Raw genomic sequence first — 14,351 nt, forward strand, 5'->3', positions numbered from 1 at the left:
GTGGATTTTAGTGGAAAACACTAAACAGGACATTCTAGAAAGATGGCCGACCTCCATGTTGCATATCCCCTTAAACTTCAACATTGAAGCATACTTCGGTTTACAAAAGAGTGGTGCCAAAGTACTGTTTATAGACTAGTTGTACAGTCATCAGTGGTCACTGAGCTCCTTTTGGGCTTTCTAACTGACAGACACCAACACTGTCTAGTGTGGCAGCATTTAGTCCTCCATAATGACCCTCAAAACAGATACCCCACTGGGCCTCCTGCTTTACACAAAGGTTAACAGAATGACAAGTAACCAAGTGTAATGGCTAGGAAGGTTATGTTGTATGCAAATCGGTTTATGGTTATTGTTTCAATTCAGTTTTAAGAAAAAAAAGTGCACATTTTACGTGCTTATCTTACTCATCAGAAGTGCATACATTTAAGTTTTCTCTGTCCACAGCATTAGGAATGCAAGGTGAAATGTGTTTCTGTACACCGTATGTGTTTCCACTTTTCAGACAATGCTCTTGAAGAAGGTGCCTACATAGGATTATTCAGTAAAAGGTTTACAGATTTATTGTGTCGTACTGTAGATAGAAATTTAATGTCTGCCTGCACGTTGTTAGCCGGTTAGTTTGCCTCTTGACTCCAATTTACAGACACACATTTTCTAATGAACTGATTACCTAAGTCTTACAGTTAATTACTAAACCTTTGAGAAATTAGAATAAACAAACATATTTCTGGAATTCCAATTGATATTTAATGCTAGTAACAGAATATGCAAAGAGAAACTGCTTAGTGATCTGAATAATTAGTAGGCTGATAATCTATTTGTCTGAAGTGTCTTAAAGGTAGATTTGAATTTTTGAATTCTACTTGGCAATAACTTGATGATTTCTCCCACTGCTCATAAGTAACTGTCGTAATTAACAAATTATATAATGTTTGAGGCAAATACTGCAGGCATTTCTATTTCAAAATACTTTCATTTAAAACATTTGTCCAAAAATGACACAATCATTTGTCATAGATGGTGAAAAAATTCTCAGAGGTATTGTTCAGACTCACTGCCACACAAAAAAGTAATATTGTTTGCTGGAAGCATGACATGTGCTGCCAATTGTTCTCCAAAATAATATGACCAGCGGATGAAGCAGGAATACTAGTCCTGGGGTAAAACCATTCAGCCTTGCTGGCTAACAAAGCTGCAAGCCCTGTGGATGAGATGACAAGAGCTTCATTTGCTCATCCAAATCTGTGAAACAGAAATTAGCCCCTAAGTGAACTAAGTCTTAGTCAAGTCTGTTGTCATAAAATGACAAAACTCTTACTTCTACACCTCCTTAAAACAGTTGACAATAAAACACTACAAAAGTAAAGAAAGTATAAACAGCAAGATATATATATTATAATAAGGCGCTATATAGCGCCCGACCCCGCACAGACTGACGCAGAGGCACGTACAAAATAAACAGACTTTATTTCTTTCTTCAGCCGTGGGACACGTCTTCCCCGTGTCACACAGCCCAACACAGTCCCAAAGCAAAACACAACACCAACAAAACACTCTCTTCGTCCACCACTCCTCCTCATCAAGCTTAGTCCTCCTCCTCCCGACTCTGGCTCTCAAGTGGTGGTGGCTGGCCCCTTTTATAGCCCACCCGGAAGCGTTCCAGGTGCTTGACCACCTGGTCCCAATTGTACTTCCGGGTAGGGCTGAAGACTTGTCCAGCCAGGCTGTTGACTCCTTGCGGCACCCCGTAGCGGCCATCCCAGCTCCCAACCAGGCAGTGGAGGACTCCATCTCCCATGGAGGCAGGCGGGAGGCTGGGGAATCATCGTCGGCCCAGGAGGCTGCCACCAAGCATCCTGGGGGAGGTATTGAGCTGTCCATGGTTGCTCCCCCGGAACATATGCTGCAGGGGCGTCCTGGCCGGGCATGGGACCCAGCCTTCCATCACAATATATATACACATACATATATACACACACACACACACACATATATATATATATACAGTATATATATATATATATATATATATATGTATATATATATATAGTATATATATATATATATATATATTTTACTTTGTTCTGCAAGTTTGGCAGGGTGAGTGTCAGTAAGAAAGCCTTTCCTTAAAGGACAAAGTAAGGCCTTGAAATACTGGCTGTGGACTTCTGCAGACTGGACTGAGTCTCCTCTTAACAGTAGAAACTGAGACTTCTTTATTTCGACCTGCACTGTTAAGCTGTGCTTGAAGCTCTTGTGTTGTGAGGCGCCTGTGATCACACAAGCTGGTGACCCTTAGAAACTTGTCTTCTGATTGGGTTGTGGCTTTGACCCTGACGGATCTCTTCCTAACATAGCTTCTTTCAGTTTCCAATTGCTTTTGGATTGTGTAGGCCACCACATTTTCTGACATTTTGATTTTTTTTTTTTGCAATTTCTCAAAATGAATGGCATACACTTCAAAGGGTACTAATGCTCTGCCTCATTTCTTTTGTTAATTTCCGTTTTCTTGCCATTATCAGTGGAACTTTCTACAATGTAATATTGTCCAAGTAGTAACACAGTTTTTTCCAACTCTGCTTTAAGACACACACAGAAGGTTTTTAAGTAATCAACAGAAGTTAGGACACCTGTGCAAATTGTTTGCTTCAACTTGCTAGGCTTCATTTACTTAAATTGCTGCTGAGCATGTGTAGGCTGTAATCTATTAGTTGTTCCCTGAAGGAGGCCTATCTGTAATATTTGGATATTTCCCTTTTTCCAGTTTTTGCTAACCTAAACCTTACCATTTCACCAATTAATTGCTTTTCAACTGATTAAATCTAAAAAAACCTGGACAAACTCAGGTATTGTAATACTTTTCACCAGTAGTGTATACACATTACACACACACACACACACACAAACATACATATACTATGAATAAACATTAAGGAAACAAAAGAAGAGCTGGTGCTCCTGGTTTTTGGAAGGAAAAGTCAGTTTAGTTGAATAAAGGATAAACGTTATAGCTGACATATGGTAAGCTGCTGTAGCTGTAGAGTAGCTTCCAGGTGCATGGAGATCCTTCCTCTTCAGAAGTTAGGTCCACAATGAATGGCTACTTCCTGTCAGGCAACTGTTTAAGTAGCAGAAGACACATAAGAGCGGGGCTAATGATGTCCACACCAAAATTCTCCCACGTAGAAAACTCCTAATGCTATTGTGTATGTAATATTGCCAAAAGTGTGTGGACACCACTTCAAATTATTGAGTTTAGGTGTTTCTTTGTTAACAAGTGTATAAAATCAAGCACATAGTCATGCAATCTCCATTGACAAACACAAGCATTAGAATAGGCCATAATGAAGAGCTCAGTGACTTTAAATGTGGCACTGTCATAGGATGCCAATTTGCCACAAGTTGATATGTGAAATTTCTGCTCTGCTAGGTCTGCTTTGGTCAGCTGTAATTGTTGTTATTGTGAAGTGGAAACATCAAGGTGCCACAAAGAGGTACACCATGCAAACTCAGAAAGTGGAGCTGCTGAGTGCTAGAGCATGTAAAAATAATGTATGCTGTAGTTCATCACTCACAACAGAGTTCCAAACAACATCAGCATAAGAACTTTGGTTTTGGAGCTCCATGAAGGAGGTTTCCATGGCCAAACAGCTCCACCCAAACCTAAGATCACTATGTGTAATGCAAAGTGTCAGCTGGTGTGGTGTAAAGCATATCACCATTGGACTCTGGAGCAGTGAAAGTGTGTGATGAATCACACTTCACTGTTTAGTATTCTGATGGGTGAATCTGGGTTTGACCGATGCCAAGAGATGTCTGCTTTTTGGACTGCACTGTAAATTTTGGTGGAGAATGGATATTTGGTACTGTTTTTCAGGGTTTGGGGCTGGGACCCTTGGTTTCAGTGAAGGCTGCTAATAATGCTACAGCACACAAAAAATTTTACATATATGTAGGCTTTCAACCTTGTGGCAGAACTTTGAGGAAGGTCTTTTTTGTTCTGGCATGACTGCTTCTGTTCACAAAGCCAGGTTCATAAAGACATGGAGGAGCTTTAGTGGCATGCACAAAGCTTTGATCTCAATCCTATTGAAGACCTTTGGAATGAATTAAAATGATGATTGTGAGCCAGGTCTTGTAATTCATTAGTACCTGATCTCACAAATGCTCCTTTGGTTGAATGGGCTCAAATTTCCACAGACACACTCCAAAATCTTGTGTAAAGCCTTCCCAGAAGAGTAAATGTTGCTGTTGCAACTTCATATTAATGCTCATGGCTTTAGAAATGGAATTCTAACAAGCTCATATAGTGATGGTCAGTTGTCCACAGACCTTTGTCAAGAATATACAGTATATATGTAGTATATGAAGATATAAGAGAAAAATCTAATAGGTAGAGAGAAAGCAGGAGTGCAGTCACAAACGGCAAGTCAACAATGCACATTAATCGGCTGAAAAACTTGACATGATAACATAAACGTCTAGAGACAACCTTGGAAAGTTCATCAAAAATAAACATATGTCAAAAAATGCTTTTTTTTCAATCTCCATTTATAACTTTCTTTCAAAATGTAATCTTTAAGGTCACTACTACTTAAAGAAAGAAATTACATTCAGTAAAGAGAGAGTGTTTTGTGAATGATTCTGTTCAAAATCAGAAGATGTCCAGCAATTTAGGAGTTTACAGTAAAACTACCACATTTGACGGCAATACGCTTTTTACATCCCAGAATCATGTATGTCACAGACACATGCACACACATTATGCATGACGCTGGTAATTATCAAATCATACTCAAAGATGCCTAAAAGCTCTAAATCCATCAAAGCTTAAAAGCTGAAAATTTGAACCTCAGTATTTTTATAGCTCCACATATACAGTACTACCTATCAACAAAATGTATTTTTAAAAATTTATCATGTCAAACTTTTTAGAATTATCTGCCCCTATATTCCGGCTTCATAACAGAGATACAAAGTTTGTTTTTGAATTTTTCCATTTATTCTTTCTAAATCCTTCATCATTTTTTTTCATCCTCTCTTTACAATAACAATTCCATTGTCTAAATCCATTCTATATTTCAAATGTTTCACTCCATATCCTTTTATTATATAATCGTTTCCTCGTCATATTTCAACAATATTGATTGTGTTAAATAACAATAACAGTGACTAAGCATTACTTTCTTGTCCACCACATATGTACAGGAACAGTCAAAGGTGTGTTTGCATACAAATAAAATTGTTGGTCGTGTATGGATTCTTGGCATCAGTATCCAGTATCCATCCACCAAAAAAAAGTCTTATTGTACTATAATTTCCATTTAGTGTCTCATTACTGTGATTTACCATCTCATAATTACAAATGTTGGGTGCGTGAATGGGTATACTGTGTAATGGACTGGTCTCCCATTCAAGATTGGGTTAAGAATATTCAGAAAATAAACAATGCAGGGAGATAATTGTAATTAAAAATATGCATGGTACACTAGCGTCAAAGTAAAGATTATAGTGGGGAGAAATATATTTTTCTTTACATTATTAGTTAAGTAATTTCACACTTTCTTATATTTAGGTACCCAGTGTGTGATTCAATGCACTTTCACATATTGCACCATCGTATGCAGAATAAAAAGAGACGTTATTTTAAATTAAACTTGTATTGTAACATATTCAATATTTTTATTATGTTTCAATGAGAACATGTATATTCATATTTCTTAACATTTCTACTGTTTGCTCTCTGTAGCCTGACATACGGGGACCAGTTCCAGGTCCTGAAGGTCCTCAAGGTCCCCCTGGCCCCCAGGGGCCACCAGGAGATGATGGCAAACCAGGACGCGATGTAAGTATCTCTGTTTCAACAACAGTTTTATAATTCAATACTTAATCATTGGAACAACAGCTAACAATTAACTAGATATCAATTCAGAAAACTCCAAGCTAGTCAATTGATGAAAACTCTAAATAATTGAGAATTATTATTCCAGTATTTAAGAAATTAACAACTCATTGTGTATTTTGCAGAAAACAACCCCATTTTTTTTTTTAAAAATGATTTTTTCTCTCACTGCCTACTGCCAGCCTAAAACACACCTCAGATGTAGCAACAAAACACTCAGACATTAAAGAAAAACAACTTATTTAAAATTTTAATGTTAGTTTAAACTTTTTTACACAAGTCGCTTCTCTCACCCGTTTCCTTCTGGGGCGCACTACACGCCAGCCACTTCGTGTTTGGGCTGAACGCACGCTAAGGAAATGCGGTCAAATCAGCTGCTGGCTTGCTGCTGCCACCGAGCTGCGTGTTCTGCTTGTTGCGCTGCTCATCGATCATTTAAAAGCCTGTACAGTAGCTGTCCTCTTGCCACTTGAGTTTCTGCTGCTTGCATTGTGTGGGTTGGGTGCTGAATGTATGCTAAGGAGATGCAGTCGGATCAGCTGCTGGCTTACTGCTGCCTTGTCTCACGGGACGTTAAAGTGTGTCCGAGAAAATCATGTATCTCCTTTCAAGCCTTCCAAGATTTTTTTTTATAATAGAGAGAAATGCTGTTGAAGTACTGAAGTACTAATACATGAAACAAAAAATAAATCTGTTTTGTTATCACAATCTTTCTTAGAGGATGCCTGTTGAAAATGAAAGAAAAAGGTTCCAAAGCAGCAGTTCAGAAAGGTCTAGGCGATGTAGTTGCCAGGTTCAGTAATAGCATCCTTGAGGTCTGACCCCTATTGGAGCTGGAATCACTTTGAATCCCGACTTCGAGTCCATTTTGTGGTTATATAGACGGGCAGGCGGAAGAAGCAGAGTCAGAATTGTTCTTCCAGAAAGGACTTCATAAATCTTCTGACTGGTGTTCCACCATATTAAAGGCAGAAACAGACAAGTAGTTATTTCCTAAGTTACACCCTTATCCTTCTCCCTTTAATCCCATGTCAGGTACCTGTTAACACTCCCAAAGATGATGTTCCCCACAGTTTGTAAATCTATATACTGTGTATGGTGTAATTCACTGTGAGGTTTTGATTATATTTAATACATACTACACATTGCATCATTAGTTACAGGTGTAGAAAGGATGCAGTATATTAACTGCCACTAATTATATTTAGTAAGAAAGGCACAACAGCAACAGCTTAGTTCTGCTACAACATGCCACACAGCTAAATGTTGAAACACAGTACCAATCCTTATATGCCTACATTTATAATGTAATATTTATGTGTGGTGCCCTTGGACTCATTAAATAACATGCTAGAACAACATTTATTTATTTAGCACATTTCATACAACAACGTACAGTAGCTCAAAGTACTTTACATGATAACAGAAAGAAAGTAACAAGAAAAGAAAAACAAGTAGGATTAGTCAATAATATTAAAGAATAAGTAACAACAAAACAAGGGAAGGTCAGTTGGATGGGAGGACAGAAAAAAACAAAATCTGCAGGGGCTCCACTGGGCATTCTACCTAACATAAATGATCCTAAATCAAACTTCTTAGTTTTCATGCTTCACATGATTGTATTTAATTAAGTTGGTCTTGCCAAGACTTTGGATCGGAGAGCCAAGAACGTCAGGGTCCTCAGGCACAGTAGATAAATAGAACTGTGTGGCCAGCATGCTCCCTCTATTCTTCATCTTGCCATAGAAACATTCCTTAATTATGAAAAGCAAAAAACAATCCTGATAAAGAAATAGATGACAGAGGGACAGACAGACAGAAGGATGGAGTGTCTGAATATTTGAGATACAGTATATGCACACACACCATTCATCATCAACAAATAATTCTGAATACTTCGATTTTTGTAAGATGTGGTGGCACAGACCGATGAATGCAAAGCCATCAGCTAATACAGAAAGTAAAGAAGCTATAAAAAGATTTAATTTTTTAATTGCAATCAATTGTAAAAATCTCATTAAATTAGCCTTGTTTGATCGCCTGTACTGTCAAAGTGCTTTTGGTTGCTCATTGATGCCCAGTCGTCTCATGTGAATTTCACTGCTTTACAACTTTTTAGCTGCTCAAACTGTGAAGACTTCTTTCATATGAATCGTCTATACATGACATAATTTTCCAATGTAAAGTTAATATTTAAGAATTGTCCAAATTTATTATCTGAATGATGTCTCTCGACACTTTATCATCAACTACATTTTGAGGTCTGCAGTCTGATTCAGTCAATTTCTGAATACTGGTCATTAATGCTTCAGATTTTGTTTTTTTTTTCATAGACATGGATCCATTCACAGATTGTAGCTTGGCATGGATTTTACTAATTAAATGTTATTTTATTTATTTTTTTAAACACTGGCATGTTTTGCCATAAGGTTATAGGTTAATACTTTTAACTTTAGAATTTTAAATGCTAAATTAACATAATCAACTATTGCTGAAGCCATTGTAAAGTCAAATAGCTCATTTTTTACCCATACCCTACAAATAAATGGTGTTCATTTTGCACAGCTTTTTATTTTTACTAAATATAGCCTGACTGCTGAACTGCACATGCTAACATTGCTCACACTCTTGTTTCTTAATGAATGCCCTGCCTTAGTTTACAGTAGTATGTGCCTTAACAGCACCATTTGAATTCAAATTTTGCTTTCGATGGGAAGAAATGAAAAGACTTCTCCATCTCCAAAAACATTATCCTTAACAAAGCCCATGGGAAAAATAAATAAAGCTGGAGTCTGTGCAAATCTGACAGCTAAAGGCTATATCACATTAGATGACTTTTCTAGTGATGTTATTTGTGGCCTTAATTTACCTACTCTTAGCGAGTTTGGAGGTAGTCTGCAGCACACTCCTGAGAAGCTGACCAGGTAATGTGACATAGCCAGCGCCTCAGTCCAATTAGTCTACAACTCATTCTGATAAAATCAAACTGGTCTTTATTGATAGGCATGAGAGCCGACAACCAATGAATGCTTATCTTGAAGTACAAGTGCATAGACTGCAGCAACAAGGAAAAAGGAACATGGAAACTTTGCACTTCACAAACAGAACAGAAGCCCATCTGTCTGATGAACTGATACGTAAAACACAAGACACACAATGAAAAATAGAAAGAAAAACCTTCAGTACCTACATACATCTTAAAATAGCTGGAATGAAGTTAAGACCAACTTACCAGTATTTTGGCCAATAATATTTACCTTTTGTACTGTATATGTAACTCAATGCCAGTTTTATCTGCACATGAAAGGTTTTAGAGTTGTGTGACTAAAACCAGGGGTGTATTTGCATCATAGACAAGTGTACTGCGTGGTCAACTAATGTCTGCTTTTGTTTTCCTTTAGGGTGTACCCGGTCTTCCTGGCACCCCTGGCCATCCAGTGAGTTTAAGCAACATCTTTCTTTATTTATGTATTTTTTGTTGTTAGCTACAGTATAAAAGTTCATTATTTCAATACAAAATAAGCACATATGCATATTTGTATATAAAACGCATCCTCATAAGAAAACAGTAAAGAGTTGAAAAGGAACATGTCAACAACCACATTATGTCCTTTTGTTAAATCTTGTTAAGTTATTCAATTAGTTATTATATATCAAATATTTTTTAATTCTATAAATGACTTTTCTTGATATTTATAAATACATATTATTTTTATTGTTTTTTGATAGCATAGTATATAGATGCACAGTCATTGAAGTTGAGCAACTTCCACGTCACTTGCAGAAATTCTCAGATGACTCTGCAGTTATGGGTTATATTTATAAAGAGGATGAGACAAAAGAGAGGTGTCAGGGGGAGAAGTTTGTTTCTTGATGCATAGAATTGTCTGCATCTTAACATCAGTAAAGCCAAGGAACTGGTTATTGACTTGACTTTCGCCAAACCAAAGAACCCTTATGCCTGGTCACTATTCAAGAAGTGGATGTAGAGTTGGTGCACTCCTACAAGTATTTGGGGGTCCACATCAATGACAGATTGGACTGGTCTCGGAACACAGAGACACTATATAAGTAAGGGCAGAGCAGGCATTTTTCCTTAGGAGATTGCATCCTTCACATCTTCTATAATTCTGTGATGGCCAGTGCAATTTTTTTTTAATCTGTGGCATGTTGGGCTGGTAACATCACATCAAGTGAGGCCCACTAAATCAACAAGCTAATTAAAATGAAAAGCTGAATTATGTTCCCCCTAGAGGTCATAGTGAAGGAAAAAATTAAAAAAAAACTGAGTGCCATTATGAACAATGCTGCACATCCTCTCTCTGACACACCAACACTGAGGACGTTCAGCAAATGAATTATTTAGCAGAAGTGTGTCAAGAAATGCTACAGGGGCTCCTTTATATCAACAGCAATACATGTGCGTAATGCCTCACTGTGAATGGGACAGCCAAGTCAGAACTTTTCTTTTTTTTTATTTTTTTTGCTTTATAGTCATGCCAGTGTGTGTTCAGACCAATGTGTATGTATATTTATTTACTTACTTATTTATCTAAAGAGCTTCTGTATAAAGCCGAATTTCCCCATGGGGTCAATTAAAGTTCTATTTATCTATCTATGCATTTCACTACATAACATACTGTATGTAAAATGTGTATGTAACAAATAAAACTCAATGTGATTTGAGAAATGATAGAATGATTACAAACTATACTATGATTCAAGCATAGTTTGCTCTTAACATTTATGAGGGATCCTAAGACAGGGTTGATGTGGGCTGCATAGTCCAGGTACTCATTTGGGTCTCAAAAAATGATATGGGAGCAGTTGAACGATAAGTTTGAAGAAGCACGTATTACTTGATGGAAATTTAAAAACTGTTAAATAGGTACAAAAAATGCATACAGTATATGAAACTTGGATAGAAATGCCTGTTTTGTATGTATGTGGTAAGCACTTATTTTGTCATTTGTAATTTTGTAAAAGAACTTTGCAGTTACAGGAGATCTTAAGTATTTTCTGGAAACATAATAGCTTACTTAATACAGCATATAAGCAGTACAGAAGACACTCTATGTCTGGATTCAAATCCCAGCCTAGTCACTGCTGCATATTTTCATATATTCTGTAGTATTACAGGGTTCAGCGAAAAGACATAAATGAAGACGTTAAAAGTGTAGGGTCTTGAGGGAAACATTGTTCACGGCCAAAAGGCAAAGCTGGAGATCAAACACAAAAAAATAAAAGGATTATTGTCTTAGGACAGCACATTCTAGAATTAAGGTTGCTACTTCATCCTTGAAGGTGGTCATAAAATAACAACCCCATCACGGTGGTTGTGATTGACCAGAATGAGCAGGGATAGCGGCCACTTAATAATGAGGCCATAACCAGCTGCCAGGTGTTTAGTTCTCCACACTGAGAAGGGAACCAGAGATTGCATTAGTGACTGTGCCCATTTCCTCCCCCTGCTCTTTTTTGTGGTGGTCACAGAGAAATCCCATCATGGCCTGGTTAGTAATAGTAGAAGTAAGTTAATTAGTTAATTAAATTACTAATGTGCCTGTGTTTATCGGTATGACCTGCGCTGGACAGACGTCTCATCCAGGGATGTGTCCTGGCTTTCACGCAAAGTTGCCAAGTTAGGCTCCAGCATCCAACAACTGGGTGTGTTAAATACATAGATAGATAATTTAAAAAAAATAACATAAACGAATGTCAATGGTACCTATGACAGTTTCAGAATATTTTACATAGACCTAAAATGAATATGTTCAGTAACTCTGAATTTTATGATTTTATTTCAGGGTCCTAAAGGAGAAAAAGGAGAAATTGGACTTCCAGGACAAAGAGGATTGCCAGGCCTTCCTGGAATTGATGTAAACATTTTTGAACTAATAGTTAATGTTTAATTTAGATTGTTTTCTAAACAATTTCAACAGTTTATTGCTTATGATGTCAATATACAGTAATTATATGCGGTACACAGTGATTACATTAGCTACTCCAAAGGACTGAGTTAAAATCCTGGAGGGAAACTATGTGTGCATGGAGTTTGCTTCTTCTCCCCGTGTCCTTTAACACAATGCTTTATTTTTCAACATTTCAAAGATGTGTTGTATTCAAAATGAGTGAGTGTTCGCTGCAATAGAATGGTGCTGGTTCAGACCTAGAGTGACCTCAGATCTATATCGAGCCTGGTCAATGCTTGTATGTTCTCTCTTTGTCCACATGATTTTTTATTTTTTTTGCCCAAGGTCTAGCAATTTCAATGAAAAAAATCTAAAAATGTGTGTGTTAATATAACTGGCACCTCTAAGCTGACTTATTATGAATGAATAAAGATATGTGCTTGAGTGTACCCTGTAATGGGCTGCTGTCCAGTGTTGAATTCGTTTGCACCTCCATGCTGCTTGGACATATTCAGCTCCATTTTGCTACTGAAAAAAATATCTGCAGCCTTAAACACAAATGATATAAACCATCATACTCATATTTGTATATTTATTTGATTTACAGGGTTTACAGGGGCCATTAGGACCTCGGGGTGAACGTGTAAGTTTTCTTTTCTGTCTTTTTTTGTTGTTTTTCTACATATGGTTTATTTTCAAATAATACTGTAGGTTGTTTTTACTTGGTCTGTTTTGAAAGACTACAGTGTTTGCTATCTGATGGAGCTTTAGTTACTCCTTTCCATATTTTTATGTGTTGTTTTTCTATTTTTAATACCACAGTTATCTTAGATAAATGTCAGGGTCTAAACTATACAGCTACCACTGATTACACTGTCATCATTAAGAAATAAAATACAAAATTGTAAAGCTTTTATGGCTCCTTTATTTTACCTTGTGCTTCTGAGACACACTAAGTCTTCCCAAACCCAGAGAGCTGCTTATAATGTTGTAGGTAAAAAGAAATACAGGACTTTTTTGAAGGAATTGCATCCCACCCATGGATGGCTCCTGGATTGTACCCAAGTGCTGCTGGTATATGCTCTGACTTTCCAAGACTCACAAATTGGTTAAATGGATGCATGGATCGAAGCTTGTAGGCCTATAATGAAACAAATGTGTCCCTTTGAGATGGAATGAAGCGCTTAATGATGTTCCTTCTTACTTTGTGCCCATTAACCGATTATTAGCAAAAAAAAAAAAAAACAGTTTTCCAAAAATGGATGGATGGGAAAAGCAGATACCTGAAGTAACAAGTGTCAGCTTTTATTTTATTAAAGGATCTGGAGTTCTCTTCAGTGTTTGACTCTCACATTAATTTTGAACTTTATTTCTTTAAAATTCAACAGCTGGTGTTCTTTGTGTACACTTGTATGCCTGACATTTGCTAGAAGTTTACAAATGATCACAAAGAAATAGGAGCACGCTGTTAAAAAACATTGGAGGTCAAGAGAATGCATTCATCCAGATCAGTGAAGGGACACGTACTTCAGCAGTTTAGATTAAAAGCAAACAAGAAACTGATTACATGTGGTGACTCACCTCATCAAATATATTTACCCAACTGTCCGAAGACAAACTGACAAAAAAAAAAAAAAGATTATATTTTTTAATTAGCACTTGCATATGTTTATTTGATATTGTACACAGCTAACAAGGACCATCCAGCAACACAATGATCAAATGAGCAACTCCACAATATACTAAATGTAATTTGAAGTTTAAACCAATTCTTTAAATACAGCACACGTAAAATCTGACCATGGGCATTTTGTTTTGTAAAAAAAGATACAGCACTGCATAAAAAACTAATAATAATTAAAAATATAGAATAGTTTGCTTAGTATGTTGTTTGGGCACGGTTGCATTAACTTCTCTAATGGAAAGACAGGTAATAGAATAATTAAAAAATATTTGTGATCTCTTGCCATACGTGTACCTTCAGTGCCTTTCCTTCAAATTTGCGTGTGTGTGAACACTTCTTCACTGACGCTCCCTCTCCTGAGTGCGCTTCTGTACAAACTGCACCTCATACTGTGTTGCCTGTAGGGTTTTATACTTGCCATCTTTGTAGGCTCATACGCTTTTACTCCTCCTCGTGAGTCTCACACTCTCACTTCCTCTCCCACTAAAACCAAACTGAACAATCACATCAATACCAAACTGGCCAATCAGATTGCTCTGAGGAACTGGACACACAGACCCAAGTGTTTTATTATGTAGTAGATATACATACATACATCACACATACATAATATTGTACGCTATGTGTACCTAATTATTTTTGTGTTTTATTATTGTCATGTCTCTATAGGAACTACTTTTATTTCTACTACTGCTGCTACTAGATACTAACCTGTTTATATATTACATTCATTTTTAATTATCTGTGTTTGAAATGTTTTTCACAGGGACCACCTGGCTTACCCGGCACTTCTGGCACTCCTGTAAGTTTTTCTTTTTGTTTTACTTTCTCGTATATGAAGTATAGGGAA

The 14,351-nt window shown here is 37.0% G+C and overlaps 1 protein-coding gene across 1 annotated transcript in view; it reads left to right on the plus strand.

The window, feature by feature from the left end:
- The window catches only part of LOC120515855 (collagen alpha-3(IX) chain-like), a 161,033-nt gene that overhangs the window by 76,956 nt on the left and 69,726 nt on the right, over positions 1-14,351 (plus strand). Inside the window, exons 8-12 of the mRNA XM_039737189.1 lie at positions 5,753-5,848; positions 9,307-9,342; positions 11,713-11,784; positions 12,425-12,460; positions 14,268-14,303. Of these exons, the coding sequence (XP_039593123.1) occupies positions 5,753-5,848; positions 9,307-9,342; positions 11,713-11,784; positions 12,425-12,460; positions 14,268-14,303 (276 nt within the window). The remainder of the gene's footprint in view (positions 1-5,752; positions 5,849-9,306; positions 9,343-11,712; positions 11,785-12,424; positions 12,461-14,267; positions 14,304-14,351) is intronic.

Source organism: Polypterus senegalus, chromosome 15 (genome assembly GCF_016835505.1).
Source record: "Polypterus senegalus isolate Bchr_013 chromosome 15, ASM1683550v1, whole genome shotgun sequence".
NCBI lineage: Eukaryota > Metazoa > Chordata > Cladistia > Polypteriformes > Polypteridae > Polypterus > Polypterus senegalus.